We start from the raw sequence: 18,220 nt of genomic DNA on the forward strand, positions 1-18,220 counted from the left end.
ATAAGGTGTACTTTCCAGACAGACCTCCAGCTGATGACTAGTGCTAATGCAAAGAATCAGTCCTAGTACCTAAGTTTTTATTACAGCAGTTTTTTACTATTGTTGAGATTTGAAATGAAGACCTGTGGACACTTGCTAGTAGAAAGCCATTGGTTTTTATTCTGTTGGTGTTGTGAATAATATTTCCTGTGAAGGGGTTGAAACACTATGGAAATGATGACTAAGAACATTTGTTTTAAAATACATTACATTTCATTCTTAGCTGTGGATTTAAAAATAAATTGTCTACTGAGGAAAAAATGTTGGGCATGTTCCAATTTCACAACAAAAAGCAGGGGTGGGGTTAGATATTTTGTACTTGTGCTGAAAAGGAAAAGTGCAGAGATGCTGGGTACAGGCATTTCATGGAGACCAAAGAAGTCCAGCTGCCCATCTTGCATAAGGGAAAAGCTTAAAAGACTTTTTCAGTATTTCTTAAAGTCAATGCAATTCTCAATATAACCAGAAAAGGAGAGTTAACAGATGGAGTGGCAAGAACTCCACCATCAGATCAATTCTCATGTTCATGTAGTGGTTTGGGTTTTTTGGGTTTTTTTTGATGTTGCTCATTTGTCTTATTTATTTTGTGTAATGAGGTTTTGATATAGAGAATTGAGTTTGTCTAAGGGTAAAAGGCCATAATTTGGTATGTTCCATGTCAAATGAAACACAGGAAGAAAAGTCCTTGTGAGTGTTGCAGGAGATGCTTTAGTACTTAAAGCTTCTAGCCTTTGGACAACATCCTTCAGCCTCTGGTTTTAATCCCAGACTTTCATGGTTTGTGTGATTTAAACAGGCATGAACACAAGATCTCTGTGTTCTCCACAGCATTCTCTTGAATATCAGCAATAAAAGACTTTGCTAACAAATGATGTGCATGTGGGTCAGTGTTGGCCTGTTTAATGTCTCCACAATGCAGATGTTCTCAATTTCGTTCTGTATTGTCATGTGTCAAAATCCTATTTTCAGAAGCGATGTGACTTTAAAGAAAAGCCAATGGTACTTAAATAAAGTTCCTAAATAACTTTTGAAAAATGTGCTTGGGTTTCTAAGCATTTCAATGACACAGCTGAACCAATATTCAAATAAATACATGCAGGTAAGACATGAAATGTTTTCTGAAACAGTCATAACAGGGAAATTAACAATCATGAAGGGATAACTGAAAGAAAAATGTGTGTACTCCATGCAGAGCACATGGCATAGCTGGTTTTGATACCATTGGATACTGCTTCTTTTCAGGCTGTAATTTCTGTCTGCAGTGCATTTTTTTTCTCAATAAAAATCTAGTGGCAGTAGGTAGAGTGAAACAAAGGTATGTCTAAAGGTCCTGACAAAATGAAAAGATCTTGAAGTGTTGCTTTGGATTTTCTGAATACCCAAACAAAACACCATGAAACAATACAAGAAAACACCAGGTTCCTTTGGGAAGTGAGTTAGGCTCAGCTGGTTTGCCAGTGCTGGTGGCTGCATCCTGGGACTGCTTCACATCCACGATCTCTGCCTTGCCTGGCTCCTGGTCTGTTGAATTGGCCAAAGCAGTGGGAAGACGCTTCGATCAAAGGCTGACCTGCAGTGATTTGAGCTAAAAAAAGGTAGATTGAATGCAGCTGGTCCTGAAATAGGGTCCAGTCTCTGGGTCTGTCTTAGCCCAGGCTAATGCCCTGCCAGGGGCTTTGAGGGGTCCTCCTCATGTCTCCTGGTTTGCAAGCCGGTCTGGGCTTCCTTGGCAAAGTGGTGCTGAAGTTCATGCACTTTCATGAAATATGTTGATGCAGTTGAAAATGCTGCCAGCAGAAAAATCCCTCTTTGCTCTTCTAGGGAGACAGTGAATAGGAGACTACTGAGAGATATTTATTAGAATTAGTCTTATAAACCTGTCATAGTGTAATTTATGCTTTCCTCTCTGTGCAGACTACAGCTTTCCTGCTGTAAAGATTGTGAGAAGACAGAGAGTGGTCCCAGACTGAAAAAAAACAAGAGTGTCTGTGAAATCTTGTACTCATATAAATGCTGAGAAAGATGACTTGAAAAATACATAGGAAGAAAAATAACAGTGACTATCACACGTAAGAAGAATAGTCTAGTTCTTAAGAGGATGTAAGCTTTGCCACATATTAGGGAAACTTAGGAAAAAAAAAAAAGGAAGAACCCTGGAAAAATATTTGAAAATGTTTGTTTATTTTTTTTAATAAACAAACATTTGCAATGTTGTCTGCATGGCCATTACCGTATTCCCTTCCCCCAGACAGATCTGTCAGACTGTAGAGGTAAAGAAAGCACTTCAAATTCTTCTTCAGTGTTTCTGTTTCCTTTTTCTTCTTTTTCTTACTTCTTTATTTATTTTCTCTTTTTAAAATTTTGTTTTAATCATATACATCCATAAATTTCAGACACTTGTTTTTATCTGATGCTTGGGGGTTTCTGCCCTTTTTCCGTTTTATTAAGATTTAGTCTCTATTCTTCATTTGAGTTCATGCCAAGTGAACTGTGCTGGCCATGTGGGTAACAGGTATAAAATCTGCTGTACTATAGTGCAGCCAAAGGAGCATTGCACTTCACCATTTCAGCTCAGAGTTTGTTCGTGGCTGAGGGTGAATGTGTTCTTCCATCTGCTGGAACCCCAGGGCCGTTACAATGCAATATTGTTCCTGACACAGAGCGATGAATGTGGTCTTTACTGTGGGAAAATTCCTCTGCCAGCCGTGAGGAGCAAAGGAGGTTTGTTGTTGATGCTCTCCTCGGTCACAGGATGTGGCTCAGGCAGCTGTGGCTGCCCACAGAGGGATGGCTGATGCTCACTGCCATATTACTCTATTAACCTTCTGCCATCTCTTGACATTCTTTTGTGCTCACACCTCAGTCTGTCTCTTCCCTGCCGTGCACTTTGATTACCAGGTCTCTGGCTCTTCAGCAGAGCCTGTTCCCTGAAGCCTTCCACTGCAGTCTCATGAAGATTTTAGATTAAATGGTGTTGCAAATTCAAGTACATCCCTGTAGCAGGGAAAACCTTTGCTGACCTGGGAAATGAACCCAGTCTGCTGTGTGGATTGCTGCCACACAGCAATATGGCAGTGTTTAATTTGGGTTCTTCAGTATTTGCTGGAAAGGGCTCTGTATTGCACTGCTGTAATGGCACTAGACAGTCTCTTTCATTAGCCTGTTACTTCTCAGGCAAGACCTTTGCTGTCCATTGGGTCCTGTGAAGACCCCCTGGGTTTTGATAAGAACAATGTATGTATACTTGGTTTAGCTCCCTGTGAGAGCAAAATCAGGGATTTGAAAAAACTGGGATAGCCAAGTCCATGCTGGAATGGTGAAGGTGGGCTCCAAGGCATGCAAGGAGGCTCATAATGTGAGCATTTTTGGGGGTTGAATGTGTAATAGTGACTGATGAGGATCTCTGGACCCCAGCTGGGTGGAGGCTTGTCTCCCCATTCCTCAAGTGGTCACTACTTCCTTGTCCTTTCACTATTTCTCTTAGAAGGAGACTGTGTCTGGATTAGAAGTGAGGAATAGGAGCACAGAGAGGAAGAGGCTTGTGCAAGGTTTTGGTCATGGCTCTGTAAAAGGTAAGTGCATGCCACAGGGTAGAGCTAACATTTACTACTGCAGAAGCACATCTGAGTACTGTGTAGAGAGCACAGATTTGAAATTTGACAACCCAGCTTCTTTTGGCAGGGTCTGAAGCTTTTAAATAGAAACTGTGCTGGAGCTCTTGGGAAGCTGTTCCCTAGGGGAAGGGTCTGGAGGTGGGGGATGCACTGGGAGGCTCACTGCACTCTGCTGTCAGCACTTCCTAATCAGTTATGCAAGTTATAGAAAGGCAGCTTGAGAGTTGGGGGATAGAAGTGGAAAGAGAAATGGTTTCTCTTTGAGTGTAGGGGGAAGTAGGGAGATTTCAAAAGGGCAGAAGCCTTCTTAAGTTCCTGCTGGCATCTTGAAGACAGTAAACTCTATGCAACAAACAAACAAAAGAACAAAATAGAATGTGTGAAAGATGCCTATTGAGCTTTCTGTCAGCAGTGGGAATTCAGAGGCTTCACCAAATCCTTTTGTGGGACTGTGTTTCATTTCCCTGAACTACCTTTGTGCCTTGAGACTAACAGCTGTCATTTAAGATGCAGCATTCAGGTTTACATTTAAGCAGCACCTCTAAATCAAGATTTTTTTTTCAAGCTTCATTCAGAAATTACTTCAACCATCACTGAAATGAAAAAGGACGGTTTGTATTTCCCACGAGAACTGTACTCTCTTTGAAAAAATAGCAAAAATAGCTTATACATTCACTCTAGAATATCTAGAGTGAAGACACTCTAGACATTCTAGAGTTGGTGTCTAGAGGCTATTTCATCCTAAGGCTGGATTCTGCCTGTTTGGAGAACAGTATGTTAGTTCTGGTAGTTCCAACATAATGGTCTGGTATGTAGGAGTGCAGAGGTGACCCAAGGCTGTATTTGCTCATGAGCCCAACATTTGCTGCAGTAGGAACATCCCAGGTAGCAGGAACTCTCTGATCCTGCAGATGGGTGAAGGTGGCAGAGGTGGCTGAGGGTCAGTAGTGACCTGAGCAGGTTGCTGCGTGGGGCAGCCTGTCTTGCTGTGTACTCTTCCCCATATTCTGCTGGGCCAAGTCCATTGCAAGCCCTGAGTGCCCACAGGCTGCTCAGGAGGGCGAGTGCCAGAAGGTGGCTTTGAGGGGCACGGGCTCACGGGGCTGCACTTGGGGAGCATATGGCAGCTGAAGGCTAGGTAGCAGTGCATGCAAATGAAGGGGATCATAAACAGCTCTGTAGAGCTTCTAAAGGCATGGTTTAGTGAAATTGTGATGGTGAGATATAAAAAATACATTTTGTTGCTGCAGAAGCAATAAAATGATGCCGCAGTGTTGTCAGAAATCTGGATCTGACTGATTGTGAAAGAAAATTAAAACAGGCGAGGTTTTAATATTAACCCTGAGCTAAAATGCTGCGTCTTAAGAGGATTAAAAGTTTTGTTCATTGCCAGCAGCATATTCATTCATCTGTCAGTTGAAAGAAAAAAAGGTGAATGTGATTAAGATCATATTTTCTGTGACGTCAATGGTGCCTTAAATCAAAGAAATTCAGAAACTCTCAGCTGTTTCACAACAAAGGTAAATACCCAATTTAAACAGTTGTCTGATTATTTTCAAGAAACAATAAAAAGTACAGTGAATAAAAAAATATATATAAACCATTATTTTATATATAAACCATTATTTGGTTCTGAAGTATTACCTGTCCCATTTACCATGCAGTATGCCAAACTACATTATGGAAAAGTCCTTGGTTTGGAAAATCAGAGGTTCTTATGATCTTCGTTTATCTTCAGAAACTTCAGAACTCCCTGACACAATCTGTTTCAATTGGGCTTGATGACATGGAAATATTTAGTCATGCCATCACTGCATGAGTTTTTTTCCTTAGACTGTAGTTGAAATGGTTACTTCTATACTATTAGGTCTGCAAAAGTGCCCTGTTACTATTGCAATTTTTTTTTAAGATGCTAAAAGGGGGAAGCAATGACACTTCCTATGGCTTACAGCTAGTATTTATTAATGTATTAAAATCTGTTTATTATGCACTCTTAAACCTAGTTCAGTCTAAGCATTATTTCAGTCTTAATTTGGCAAAAGTCGAGAGTTGTTGGGTAAAGTTTTCACTATAGAATGTTCCTCACAGAGATATATATTTTTCCTTCAGTAGCTCTGCATTAAGAAAAGGCACAATGTTGTGCTTTTAGATCAAGGCTTCCTTCTCCTTTTTTATATATAATATATTATAATACATAGAGTACATATTATCTATATTTTTATTATTATTGTTATTGTTGTTACTGTTATATAAACTTTCTTACTTCATTATATGTTCTTTTGCCTCAAATGCAGTGATGGAGAGAATACTTTTCTGACGTGAATAGTCTCAGACAAATTATAGAAACCTAAAAAATACTCAGCTCTTAAGGCTGATTTTCAGTTTAAGGTTAATTCCAAAGACGTACAGAAAACTTGATATTCAGATTTTATGAAAAAGGAAGACAAAAAGAATCCAGTTATATATCCATCTGCTTTAAGTACCATTATTGAAATAAATAATGCACATCCTTGTTTTCATCCAAGGACACAACAATGTGCATAATTTATTACAATAAAGGATCTCTGGTTGCGACAGAAGAGTACTTTGACAGAGAGATTGAAAGGAATGGTGAATTCTGGGCCAGGAGGGGCTGCAGTCTTTGAGATGGACTTGGATACACTGATTGGATTCCCAGTGGGGCCCAGTGGTAGAACAAGAGGTAACAGGCAGATGCCCAAACACAAGTTTTGTCCGAACGTAAGAAAGCATTTCTTTGCTCTGAGGGTGTTCAGACCCCAGAGCAGGTTGCCCAGAGAGGCTGTGCAGTCTTCATTCTTGGAGACATTCAAAACCCAGGTGGATGTGACCATGCATAACCCACCCCAGCTGGTCCTGATGGGACAAGGATTTGGGCAACTTTACAATCTGTGCTTCTGGAGGGCAATTTCAAAGAGGCTCAACACAGGATATGGACCAAGGCAGACAAGAGGGGGATTTTACTGTGGGCTTGAGGAGGGAATTGGCTGTGTGTCAGGAAAGGCTGGGTGCTCTCCCATGGGAGGGATGGATGCTGATGCCTCAGAGCTCTGGATTAGGAGACATGGGGCAAATGAGGGGCAGGTCTGGGTAGAGGGCTGGGATCTGAGCTTGTCTGTGGCCAGCTGTAGGCACACAGTTTGTGGTAATTGGGAGTGGGGCTGCTGCCCAGCCTCATCCCCAGTGGGCACAGCTGTGAGCAGCAGGTGAGCAGCATTGACAGCCATGAGCCATGGAGTGCCCAGGTGCACTGCCCAACACCAAAGGGAACAGAGGGCACACAGGTGCAATGCATGAACATGAGGGTTCATGGGCTAAAGAACAAGAAGGGCAGATGCTTGCAGCTTTCTAAAGTAATAGGGTATTACTCTGTATGGGCAGACACCTGAAGCCTTCTGATGTGGTTTGGTGTTACTCTGTAAGGGTTGAAGCTCTGTGTGTTGTGGCACTCTGTCTCCACTGTGGTGTATGCTGTGATAGCCAGGTAGGTAGAACAAGTAGCCACCTTGCTATACCCATTTCATCCAACCTGGATTTTAGCTTGAATAAAGTTCTATGAATGTGCTTTGTTTGAACCATGCTCAGGGTCGCTTCACCATGGCTTTTTCAAGGAGGATGTCCACAGTATCTGTTACCTGGCCTGGTAGACTTTTGCTTGATCTGGTGTTGCTTTGTGTTTACTGCTGAAAGCATAATAGTCCTTGTCTGTTATAAATTAGTGAAGTGCTCTGCCTTAAACTTTAATAGCAATAAAAACCAAGAAAAATTAAAAATATTTTAGAGAACAGAGTGCTTGAACTACGGCTTGCTAGCCAAAAATTACCCCTTTAGAAAGCTCCTGCTGTGGAGACATCTGGCTCTGTAACAGTACACATAATTCTGGTGCACTTTGCAGCAGAGCTGAACTGTGACTGGCTATTGCAGTAAGGTGTTCCAGTGCCTTTCTGGCTTCCACAATGAGCATGCCACATTGTGTCTGCCCACTGCCTGAGCCAGGGTGGGCCCTTGCCAAAAAACAAGGATGTTTCAGCAAGGAGGTTTTTAAAATATTTAATGTTATGTCACAAGAATATAAAAGTTTTTGGCATTTCTTTGAGTGATGGTTATCTAACTAACTGTGTTTAAGTTGATGTTAGCTCAGGATAGTAAACAACAATGAAGATTCTGCAAAGGATTAGTTTCCTGGTGAAATACAAATTCACATATGTGTTGCTTTCAGTTCCACATTTACTGCAGGGATAAAGTAGAACTGAGTGAAGAGTTCTTTTTCATAGACTATATTGTATAAAAGTAATTGCTCTGATAAGCACTTATTCCATACAAAAAACCCTAGTGTCCCAGAAGAGTCTTAATTCTCTCTGCAGAGACATGAGGAAGATATTTGGAATAAGGGACATGACAAACACATGATTAAAACACAGTAATAGAAAAGACCACTGAGGTCTTTTCCCTGGGACCTGACTCTGCATTCCAGGGGAGTCTGTATGTGTCTGGCTGGACACTTGATAATACACAGCCTTTCTTTATGCAAGTAACTAACCTTTTGCTTTTCCCTATCTGTAGTGTGTTGTATCAATTTCAAGCAAATGCATCGTTAGCAACAAAAGTAATTAAGCCTGTAAGTCTTGTTTGTACCAGTTTATAAAGAGATGTGAAGGTTGAGGTCAGAGAAGGTGCCATACTGGACTGCATTTATCCAGTGTACAGTTTCCAGTGATGTTTGGTGTGAAGTAAATACACAATAATCTGTGTTTTATTTTGGAATACATTTTCTTGAGAATTTTTGTTTAGAAAGATTTTCACAAGATGTGTATCTCCTGCTGTTTGACTGAAGTTTAAAGGACCCACAAGCCTCTGCCCTTGGGGTGCCCACAGGGGCAGCCTTAACCCACTGAATACAGGAGGCAAGTCAGTCCTTGTGCTTGAGGCTGTGCTTTGGCCAATCACCAAACCATCTTCTGTGAAGGATAAGTGGTATCAAACAGTACTTGCTATAGTGTAAACAGAGCCAGAAGCTCAAGTGGATAAATAACACTGACAGCAAACAGCGCTAAGCAGAGCTGGTGGCCATCTAAAGGCTGATGGGTTTCAGGAGGCATCAAGGACTGATGTTGGAAGCAATCTCCCTCCCCTGCAGGCTGAGCAGAGCCACATGCTCCTGCTTTGCTGCAAGGTGCAGCTCTTCAGCCTGGTCTGATAACTGATTAGGTGGCATTAAGTGAACAAATCAGGTATGTAGGAAGGGCCACAAACACTTCTACTTGAAGAAAGGACTGTGTGTCCATGCTTAAATTTGTTAGGAAGTAGCATGTCTCAGATGGCAGGGAAGACTTACTCTGGTGAAGTGATGCCTGCTGATTTTATCACCTTCTTGTATCTGCAAACTGTGCTCAGCATGACCTTCCTGCCTGGGCTGATGAAGTTGATAAAACTCGTTGTGCCACCTGGTACTGAATGCAAGCCCTTGAATCTTCCTTGGCATTGAAGGAAGAGAAGTGTCACAGTGCTTTGAGGGTATCAGGAGATGACTGATGTTGTGATGATCTCTTCAGCTGCAGGGGGCAAAAGGGTGTCTCTCTCAGCTGAACAGCTGCTCTTTAGATGACCTGATCATTCTGGGACCTGTTCAGGAGGAACACCCATAGAAGAGTCCACAGTTAAAAGCAGGTTTGGAGTGCAGGGAATCTACATTTTCTTCCTTGAACTATGGGGCCCCTGACATTAGCACAGCCATCTCCTTTTCCAGTGGTTCCCCTAAAACTCCCAGATGCGCAGGAGGCACTTCTGTGTAGATGTCTGCACCTGAGCTGCTCAAACCTTACGCTGTGTGTGCTCTCTCTGTAGTCAGTGGAGAGAAATGGGCACTGCTGAAGTTGGCAACTGCTCAACTGAGAACAAAACTAATTTAGAAAATCAGTGCTCTCTAATGGTGCTGACCAGGAATTTCTTGGGATGGATGTTGTGGAGACTGGAGCTGTAACCTCCATGTCTCCTCTCTCCCATTATGCTGTGAAATACAGCAGCTCTGAGGGTTCCACCACTCCAGGGGAGAGGCCATAAAGGGTGATACCAGCACCCTAGCAGTGTGCTCTTCTCAGAGGGAGGCTCTCTATTAGTACCAGAGTTCTGAGACACTTGAATATTATAATGTCTGATCATGTAGTTGTCATTAAATTGCCAGTGCCACTTTACCATCTGGCCTGTCTTGAGTTATGATTCTCTGTGGTGTTCATTCACTGACCATCTCCAGGCAGAAGGAGTAAGCTGTGGTTGCTGATGCCTCGTTGTGCTTTGGAGCACTGTGATGTGCTGTGAGAGGAGCCCTGTGAACCAGTTAGTGCTGTGAGCTCCTGGCAGATGTCTGCTCTGTGTCCTGAGATGAGTTTCCACACGGAGTTAGACTCAGGAGTCTGTGCATTTTTGCCTGGTGCCAGGTGAGGAGGCTGCTGGTACACTTCATTGTAATGAGCAGGGCAGATCTCCACTGTTTTCCTCTAATTGTCTACACGAGTTTTCTATTACCACAACTAAAAGCCTAATGTTTTTTGTATTGCTTTGTTCAGGAGAGCTTTTCCAGGGTGTCTATCAAGTTTAAGAGCCTTCTTCTCCTAAAAGCCAGTGATGCAGTGCTTAAGTGCATTGCTGGGGCTTCCTCTTCACCATACATTTGTTCCTCAGGCTAGCACTCATCCACATAAGCCTTTCTTATAACTTGCAGAATGTTGCTTTTCCAGGAGGGGTTTTATTCTTCTGGTGTTGCATGCTCAGCAGATGAGGGTGCTGTGCCCAGGCTTTGTGGCCGGATCCTGATGGGAGGACATCAGTGCTACTGCAACCTAACACCGATCCTAGTGCCAGATCAGGAGGGCCTCCTGCTTTGGTTGTTTCTCTGACTCACAGAAGCAATTCTTGGTCAAGAAAAACTATGATAATCAAGCTATACAAGCACTTGCCAGTTGTGTGGTTAGTCTTTTTTTATTCTGAGAAAAGAATTTTAGATCTCCAGTCTGGGGCTGGCGCTGATAGGAAGTAGAGTGGAACCCCTGGAGTCAGGGGCTGGGACACCACCAAAATGCTGCGTCTTGGGGAGACTGAAATCCTGAACTGTGCAGTGTAACTAGTCAAACTGCTTCCAGTGGACTCAGTTTCCCCACTGACTCTGCAATTGTGTTATATTTGTGGCTGCAGTATCAGTTCATTCACAGTAATGCACAGGAGTATCCATATGGGAAAATAGAAATAAAACTCACAGTTGATTTTTTTTCCCATGGCTATATTATGGATTCCTTTATATCTGCTAGGGAGTATGCTTAACACAGCACTCACCCATCCAGCAGGGATGTGATTACCTGGTCTTGTGGGTATTCTCTTGTAGGCTTAGAAGTCCTTCATTTTTCCTGTGTTTATGATGAAATCATGGCTATTTGAATTGTCAGATTGAATGTTCATACTGTGTTTACTCAGGCTGAGAAGTAATCTGAATTTGATCTTCCTCTCTCAACAATCAAACTTTCTGCTAATCATGAAGATTTGGCATTAGATCAGACATTATTAATGCAGATTTTAATGCAATGTTGGCAATACTTGCTACTCTCTAAGTCTCTCTCATTTTTATACATACAAATTGGATATTTGTGTTTATGTGGGGCACACATGTTCCCTCTGATTCCAGTTTCCAAGTGATTTATTATGCATTGGCCTTAATCCTAATTTTTGATCCCTCAGAGTCACATAAAAATCACAATAGTTTGTTTATAATCCTTTGTTTTAATTTGTTATCCACCTCTGTTTGCTCTGACATTAGAAACTTTCATATCCACCTCATGTGCAGGCCTGTGGTATAGATCCTTGGAAATGACCTGAAATTAGGATACCAAAAAAAAAAAAAACAACACCCCAACAAAAAGACCCCAACAACAACAAAAAACCCCACAAACAAAACAAAAAAAATCACACAAAATATTTCAAATATTTTCCTCAGTGTAGAAAATAAACACCTTGATTTTCTTCCAATATTTTATTCTTTTAGAAAGCTATTGCTGGTTATTTAAATTAATTTAACAAAGAACACTGAAGATTTATTTGCTTCCTTTATTTCTAAGTTCTCTTTGGATCATACTGAAAGGTAATGTGTTCTGCTGGAACATTTTTTAGGTACAGTAGTGGCCCCATTTCATCATACAGTTGCATGCATTTGGAACAAAAAACTGCTCTCAGGATTTAACAAGACATTACACTTGCTCTGATGAGCCATGGGGTTTGATATTATTGAAAAAAATATCATATTTCGTTTGGGTTTGATATGTCATTTGCACACTGGGAGTGGATATTTGTGGGTAAACAGTTCTGCATTTAAAAGGAAACCAACCAAACTGAAAACCAAATCAAAACAAAAAAGAGGTGAATCACCATTCTACTCTTTTGACCATATTATACAAAAGGTGAGCTGTACTCTGCCACTTGCAAAATTACTTTTGCCTTTTTTACCAGTCCCATACTGAATGATACAAGGGAATTTGTTGAAATCTGACGATTCATTCCATATCCTCTGCTGTAGGCAGTGGGAACACCATTCTGTTGTGTTACTGCCTGATTCTGGGTGCCAGATGTGCAAAGAAATCTAGCCAGACACCTGCCCATGATCCACAATCTCAGGTGTACTCTAGAATTAGGTGCTTAAGCTGGGCTAATATATTTTCTTTTTTTCTTTCTTATATGCCTGTATGTATGTTTTCTTGACATATAATCTGCATGTATGTATGTATTCTTTACATACAGTTTTCTTTGTGTAATACTCTACCATTTCATAACTGCTGGGACTTCATAACTTAAGTCCATTAGATGTGCTTTAGATGGCTGGGTGGCCTGAGAGAGACAAAACACAAAGAACTTCCTCTTTTAATGGCTGAGCATCTGCTGGGAGCTGCCTCTTCCTCCCCCTGGTGACTGGCTTGCAGTAATCATGTGCAGAGCTGTGGTGAAGCTAAGATCTTCACTAAAAGAGATGTTGAAAGGCATTACAGTAATGTAATAATTGATTATAACAGTTCATTGTATCTCTTTTTTGAAAAGAAATCTGTCTTTTGAACTTCATCTCTCAGGTAAGGACCGATGCAGACATAAAAATATTTTTTTGGTGGCAAAAAGTACTTCTTCAGTCTGTCTTGCTATTTGTGTGAGTATGCATGTATATGTTTACTCAAAAAGCTTAAATTTTTTAGACATTAATTGCCTAAAAATTGTGAAGAAAAATAATTTTTACATTAAATGGGGTTGTATAAATGCAATATGGACTGCACTGAAATATTTTAAAAATCAGCACAAGAACAAATAATAATAAAAACAGAAAAACATCCCTACAGTCTGTGAATCAGTCTGGTATAAAATCCTTTGTCTGTGTTGAACAGGACAAAGATCTGAACTTCTTTTCTGCCAGCAGTCTCCTTCCTTTCTGTGCCAACATAACAAGGGAACGGTATGTTGTACAGAGAGAATGCGAGTGGAAAACATCAAACAAAATGTGATAATACCAGGCTATGAGGAGAACACTGAGCACTTCAGACAGCTCAGATGTTCAAAGATATTTTCCCCTCTTTGGCTAGCCAGTGCCTTTGTCTCCCTGTCTCAGCTGTGTGCTGTGGTCCTGTGTCAGCCTTCCTTACTCCCTGAGCTGCTCCTGGTTGTGCAGCACAGCTCCATATGGAAACTTGCTGGCATTGGCACAAACACAGCACTTGAGACATTTCATGCTGGTGGAACATACCCTTCTTGGCCTGACTTGGCTCTGAATGCTCTGTAGTCCAACCTGGCAGACCCCCTGGACCTGTGCCCTGCTGCCAGCTTTCCTGCTGGGAAGGGCTTGTCAGGGCTGTCCTCATCCCAGCTCTCTCTCTCATGGTCCCTCTCTCTGTTGCCACAGCTCCAAAGTTGCCATTTTTGGGACACTGGCTTCATTTAGTGATGGAGGTATTGGAAGCACCTCTGCACTGGGGACTCAGTGGTACAGCATCAGTGCAGGATGTTCCTTTTGATCACTTGGGGGGTTGTTTGTACCTTAAATACAGGCCCCTGTGAGATAAGAAGCTGAAGTTGTTGCACCACACTGGATTACATTGATGTAATCATGTTGTCAACTTTTTCACCAAAGATGCTTATTAAAGATAATTAGAGTCAGCAAAGTGGAGCAGAGCATAAGGCCAAAGAACTGCAGTTCTGTAATATGTGCTGCAGTTTGATTTCATTTTTTTTTGGGGGAGCATAAAAAACCACCTTGCAGTATTTTTGTGGGTGCCACGTTAATGAATAATCACTGTGGCTGCTGCTGCCAGAACTGACAGTACCTACAGAAGCTGGAGACCGTCACAGTGTGTGGGTTGCTGGGGGTCTCACTGCATTTTTAGGAGGGGGGTAACTAACATTACTACAAGCAAAATAAATTCCTTTTGGAGGTTGCTGAATGGTGTGGACTCATTGCAGAGTCACTAGGAGGTTTCCAATAACACGTTAAATGGATTAAGTTTTTCATTGTCTTAAAAAAAAAATCAGTTTTCAGGCATTAAAACACAGAACAGGGGACTTGGTAAGGAAAGGCAAGTTTAACTAACATAATAAAAATTCTTACCTACCTTTGAGGCTTATTGAGAGTATCCTGTACTTCCCCTCTAGAGACCTGAAGGTGTGGGGGACCTGTTCCCTTGTTCTGGGGAGGATACAGGTGAGAATTCCCTTGTCAAGGTGCTCAGGGCAGTAGGACAGGAGAACCTCACAGGTGGGATGGACTTGTTTGCTGCTTCCAGAGTTTCTCCTGTGAAAAAGGAGGTTAAATGCAAAATGAAATGTTTTTCTGGTGACAAGAGAATAAAGATTTATGCTTTAATGGATCAGCATAAGGCACATGTACAAAGCTGCCTCTGTTGGTAGCTCAGATTTCCTGCTTGCACTATTTTTATAGAAAGAAATTACTCTAAAGCATAAATTTACATCTGTATAAAAAATTTAACGTTTCATTATCCAGCTTCATTATTGAAACTCAAACTGTGCTTTAGGGGTTAGACATAGGTGTCCTTACAAAACAAAGTAAAATATGAGTATTATTTTTCTGCAGTGATAAAGTAAGGAATAAAGATATCTGCTCCAGGACTGGCAGTAATTGAGAAGCACATTCCTCTCGGTGGAAAATGTCAATGTACAGGAGACAGCTATGCATAGCGTATATTACTGATTTAAATATGTCATGCTAGTTTGTGGTGGAATGTATGAAAGAACATTGTAAATTCATCTAATACTTGAACAATGTCTTGTGCACATTGTAAGCAAATCCCAGCAATGCTGGCTGCAGATTTCCTTTGACATTTTCTGACACCAATTACATTACCTTTGCTGCTGCATAAGAGAGAAAAACCATTTGTTGACTCTTTGCAGTATAAACCAATAGCAATATTCAGCATTGGAAACAAATCTGTAATTCTGCTAGCAAACTGAAAGGTTACGGTCTTAAAAGAGCAGTAGGTCCGAAACAGATTTTAACACTTTCTCAAAGTCATTTGACAAAATGTTTTAGGTAAATGTGAAAGAATTTCAGAGAAAATCCTTCAGTAGCCTGTAGTAGGTCACCTTTCCCACCAGGCAGCGTACTGAGCTGCCAAGGCTAAGACTAATGAAATAGATTATGATGAAATCCTTCCAGAGATACTGCATGGGTTGTTTGGGCTTTTCAACTACCTATATGCGTCAGCGTAATGAGAACTTGGCAGAGGGCCTGGGCTCTGTGACACCTTCAAGGATGTCGTTGGAAAAGCCCTGAGGTTTTGTCTTCCTCGGAAGCAATGCTGTGGGAAGGTCAGATCTGCTCATCAGAGCAGAATTTATTCTTCAGCCATTGCATGAGTGCACTTGGGATTTTGTTCCAGAGACCTATGTTTAAAGATGCTTGGAGGTTTCCAGATACATAATAGACCCATTTCTTATGTGAACTTGCTTCAGTTGCTGGAAAGTCCGGTTGCTGGAAAATCCTGCCAGAACTTAATCTGTTTGATGAACTGAAGCTTCTTATCAACCTATTTTGACTGAAGGAGGTGTTAACTGCTCCAAATAGTTAAAATAACTAATTCAATTCTGGGAGCAGCAAAGCTACAGTCCTTGTAAGAGAATTTATGCCACTGTCATGGTCAAGGCCAATTTGGACATGGCTTCTTGGTGCTGTGCATCCATGCATGTGATTTCAAATAATCATGACAATTGAACAGCTAGGCTGTTAATTCAGGTGCTTAAGTACATATTTGAGGACATCTGCTTGATTTAAGACATCTGTGGGTTGATTTGAGTCACTATGATTATGAGCAGTGATGTCCTGTCTGCAGATGGAGACTAAAATCTGCCTGTTGGACAGTGTTGTGAGATGTCTCACCACAGGATATGGCCTCTCTGCTGACTTTCTTTCAGATGTGAAATACAACATGGTAAATGTTGCCATGAGCTTGGTGGCCCTAACTATTCTTATGGTGTGCACAGAACACAAAGTGACTGTTCAGTGTGTGGAATGGAAAGCGAGTAAACAGCTGAAGAGCATTTTGTGTCAACAGATGGAGAGTAGCTTGGTGTGCCCTGTAGGTGCCCCCCACTGCTGTGGGAAGCACAAGATCAGGCTCTGTACAGCATCTTGCACCCTTTGCTGTCTCACAGCATGGGGCTATTGAGGATGTCTGTGGGCATCCACGCTCTGTGAGTTTGGGACCACGTTCCCCAGGACCAGAGGGACTGGCCTGGCAGTGAACTGCTGTGGCTCTGAACCCCATGTGTTGCTTTCCAGTCTGTCCTTCAGGCTGCAGTGGTCCCAGCCAGCACCTGCCTGGTTCCCTGATGATTCCCACATGCTGAGCTCCTCAGGTGGCAGGTGCTGCCAGCCCCCAGTAGTTCTTGTTTTTGTGGCCTGCTGCTCATGGTGGCTTTGGGTGTAAACAACACAAACAGCACAAACCCCCCTGGCATGCAGAGCAGCAGGAGTGTTTGGGAAGGGTTAACCCACAAAAACTGAGAAATGGGAGGAGGAGTGGTTGCTTGCCTGTAAGTGCTTCCTTTAATGGGCCTGCATCTGTGTCCTTTCTCCTCATCCACCAGCAATACTTTCCAGTGTCTGACATCTTGGGAACTGCATGTCTGTGTTCAGCGAGACTTTGCAGAAACCTTCTTGGCTTTGCCCCCTCTGGACAGCCATTCTATGGATGGTCCCCAATGTCTGGTAGCTTCCAGCCATCAGCTTCCTGCTTGGCTGCTCTCACCAGCACAGGACAGGCAACTCCTTTTGTCTGTGAGAGGACAAGGAGCAAGCTTAGGGCTTTGTTTGAACATTTTTCAATTACTAAATGTCAGGAAAAAAATACGCTTAGTACACTAAAAAAAGCGCACTCACAGATGCACGCTAGATCTAGTTGGTTTTGAAGAATAAAGAAAAATTAGGGACAGTATTTCTTTGGTTGCTAGGATGCCTTTTTATCATTGAATTCAGTGTGCTTTGGGGTTTTTATTTTTATTTAGATGTGTGACTCATTTATTGTTGTTAGAGCATTGTTACAGTGTATTCTGACAATAAATTTAAGTAAAAGAGACAGTTGGCTAACACTTTGATGGGAAAATTAGGTCTGGAGTGTAGACTGGCCCAGGAGTTCAGTATTTCTTTGAGGGAAAAATAATAAAGAGAATTTGTGATAGAAATTTGGGGTTATTCTTTACTGAAAATGCTATAAGTGGCATTTACTAGGATATTTGTCGCTGAAATTGATTCTGTTTGCACAGAGACGCTTTGCATCTTGTGCAGCTGAGAAAAGCAGCCTGAATTCAAGGCAGATATTTTCCTGCTAGCATTACCATCCCGGGTGGGAGCTTTAGCATCGCAGAGGGAAATGAAATACACGTCTGGCTCTTTGTCCTCTGCTCCTTGGACAAAGGAGTCGCCCCCCGAGTGGCTGTGCAGTGTCCAAGCCCCCTGCGAGCCTCTGGGTTAGCAGCAGTCAGTCTTTGCAGTGTCCTGACGTCATCCCGTGTGTGCATAAGCTCCGCTATTGTCTCACGGCGAGCGGGGCTGGCGATTGCAGTATCTGCTGGCTGATAGCCCTCCTGCCCGCCGGTATCACTGAAGGACAACGGCCTGCCCTTAGCACTCGGATTTAAAACACAGCCTCCTGCTTTTTGCTTCCTGTAGAAGGACCTTCCTTCCCTGCGGTTGCAAGGAAAAGCTGTCTGCGGTGTGGAGCGGAGCAGAGGAGGAGAGAGCAGAATCTGGCAGCTTGGATAGCCTGGACTGCATTGTCTGGCTTCATGACCCCTGCTGTGTAGCAGTCTCATCCCCTCTCTCATACGCTCCCTCTGTCTTCCACTCTTTTTTCTTCTTTCCTTTTTAAAATAGCAGCATCTGGGGCGAGCCATGTTTGGCACTGAATCGTCATGTAAGTAAATGCATCCCATTTACATCCTTTTTCTGTGAGAACAGGGCTTGTTTTATCCTTGCTGTACCCGCCACGCTGCATTCTCTTTGCCGTAGGTCGTTGGCTAAA

General features: G+C 42.2%; 1 protein-coding gene across 2 annotated transcripts in view; it reads left to right on the forward strand.

The window, feature by feature from the left end:
- The window catches only part of ST7 (suppression of tumorigenicity 7), a 136,161-nt gene that overhangs the window by 22,527 nt on the left and 95,414 nt on the right, over positions 1 to 18,220 (forward strand). Inside the window, exon 1 of one of the 2 annotated variants that reach the window (XM_071423697.1) lies at positions 17,499 to 18,112. The exons of the other annotated variant lie outside the window; for it this stretch is intronic. Within the exon in view, the coding sequence (XP_071279798.1) occupies positions 18,091 to 18,112 (22 nt within the window). The 5' untranslated portion in view covers positions 17,499 to 18,090. Of the gene's footprint in view, positions 1 to 17,498; positions 18,113 to 18,220 lie in introns of those variants that run through there. 2 annotated transcript variants of the gene reach the window in all.

This window comes from Agelaius tricolor, unplaced genomic scaffold (genome assembly GCF_023055355.1).
Source record: "Agelaius tricolor isolate 1412-34295 unplaced genomic scaffold, bAgeTri1.0.p SCAF_3, whole genome shotgun sequence".
In the NCBI taxonomy this organism is placed as follows: Eukaryota; Metazoa; Chordata; class Aves; order Passeriformes; family Icteridae; genus Agelaius; species Agelaius tricolor.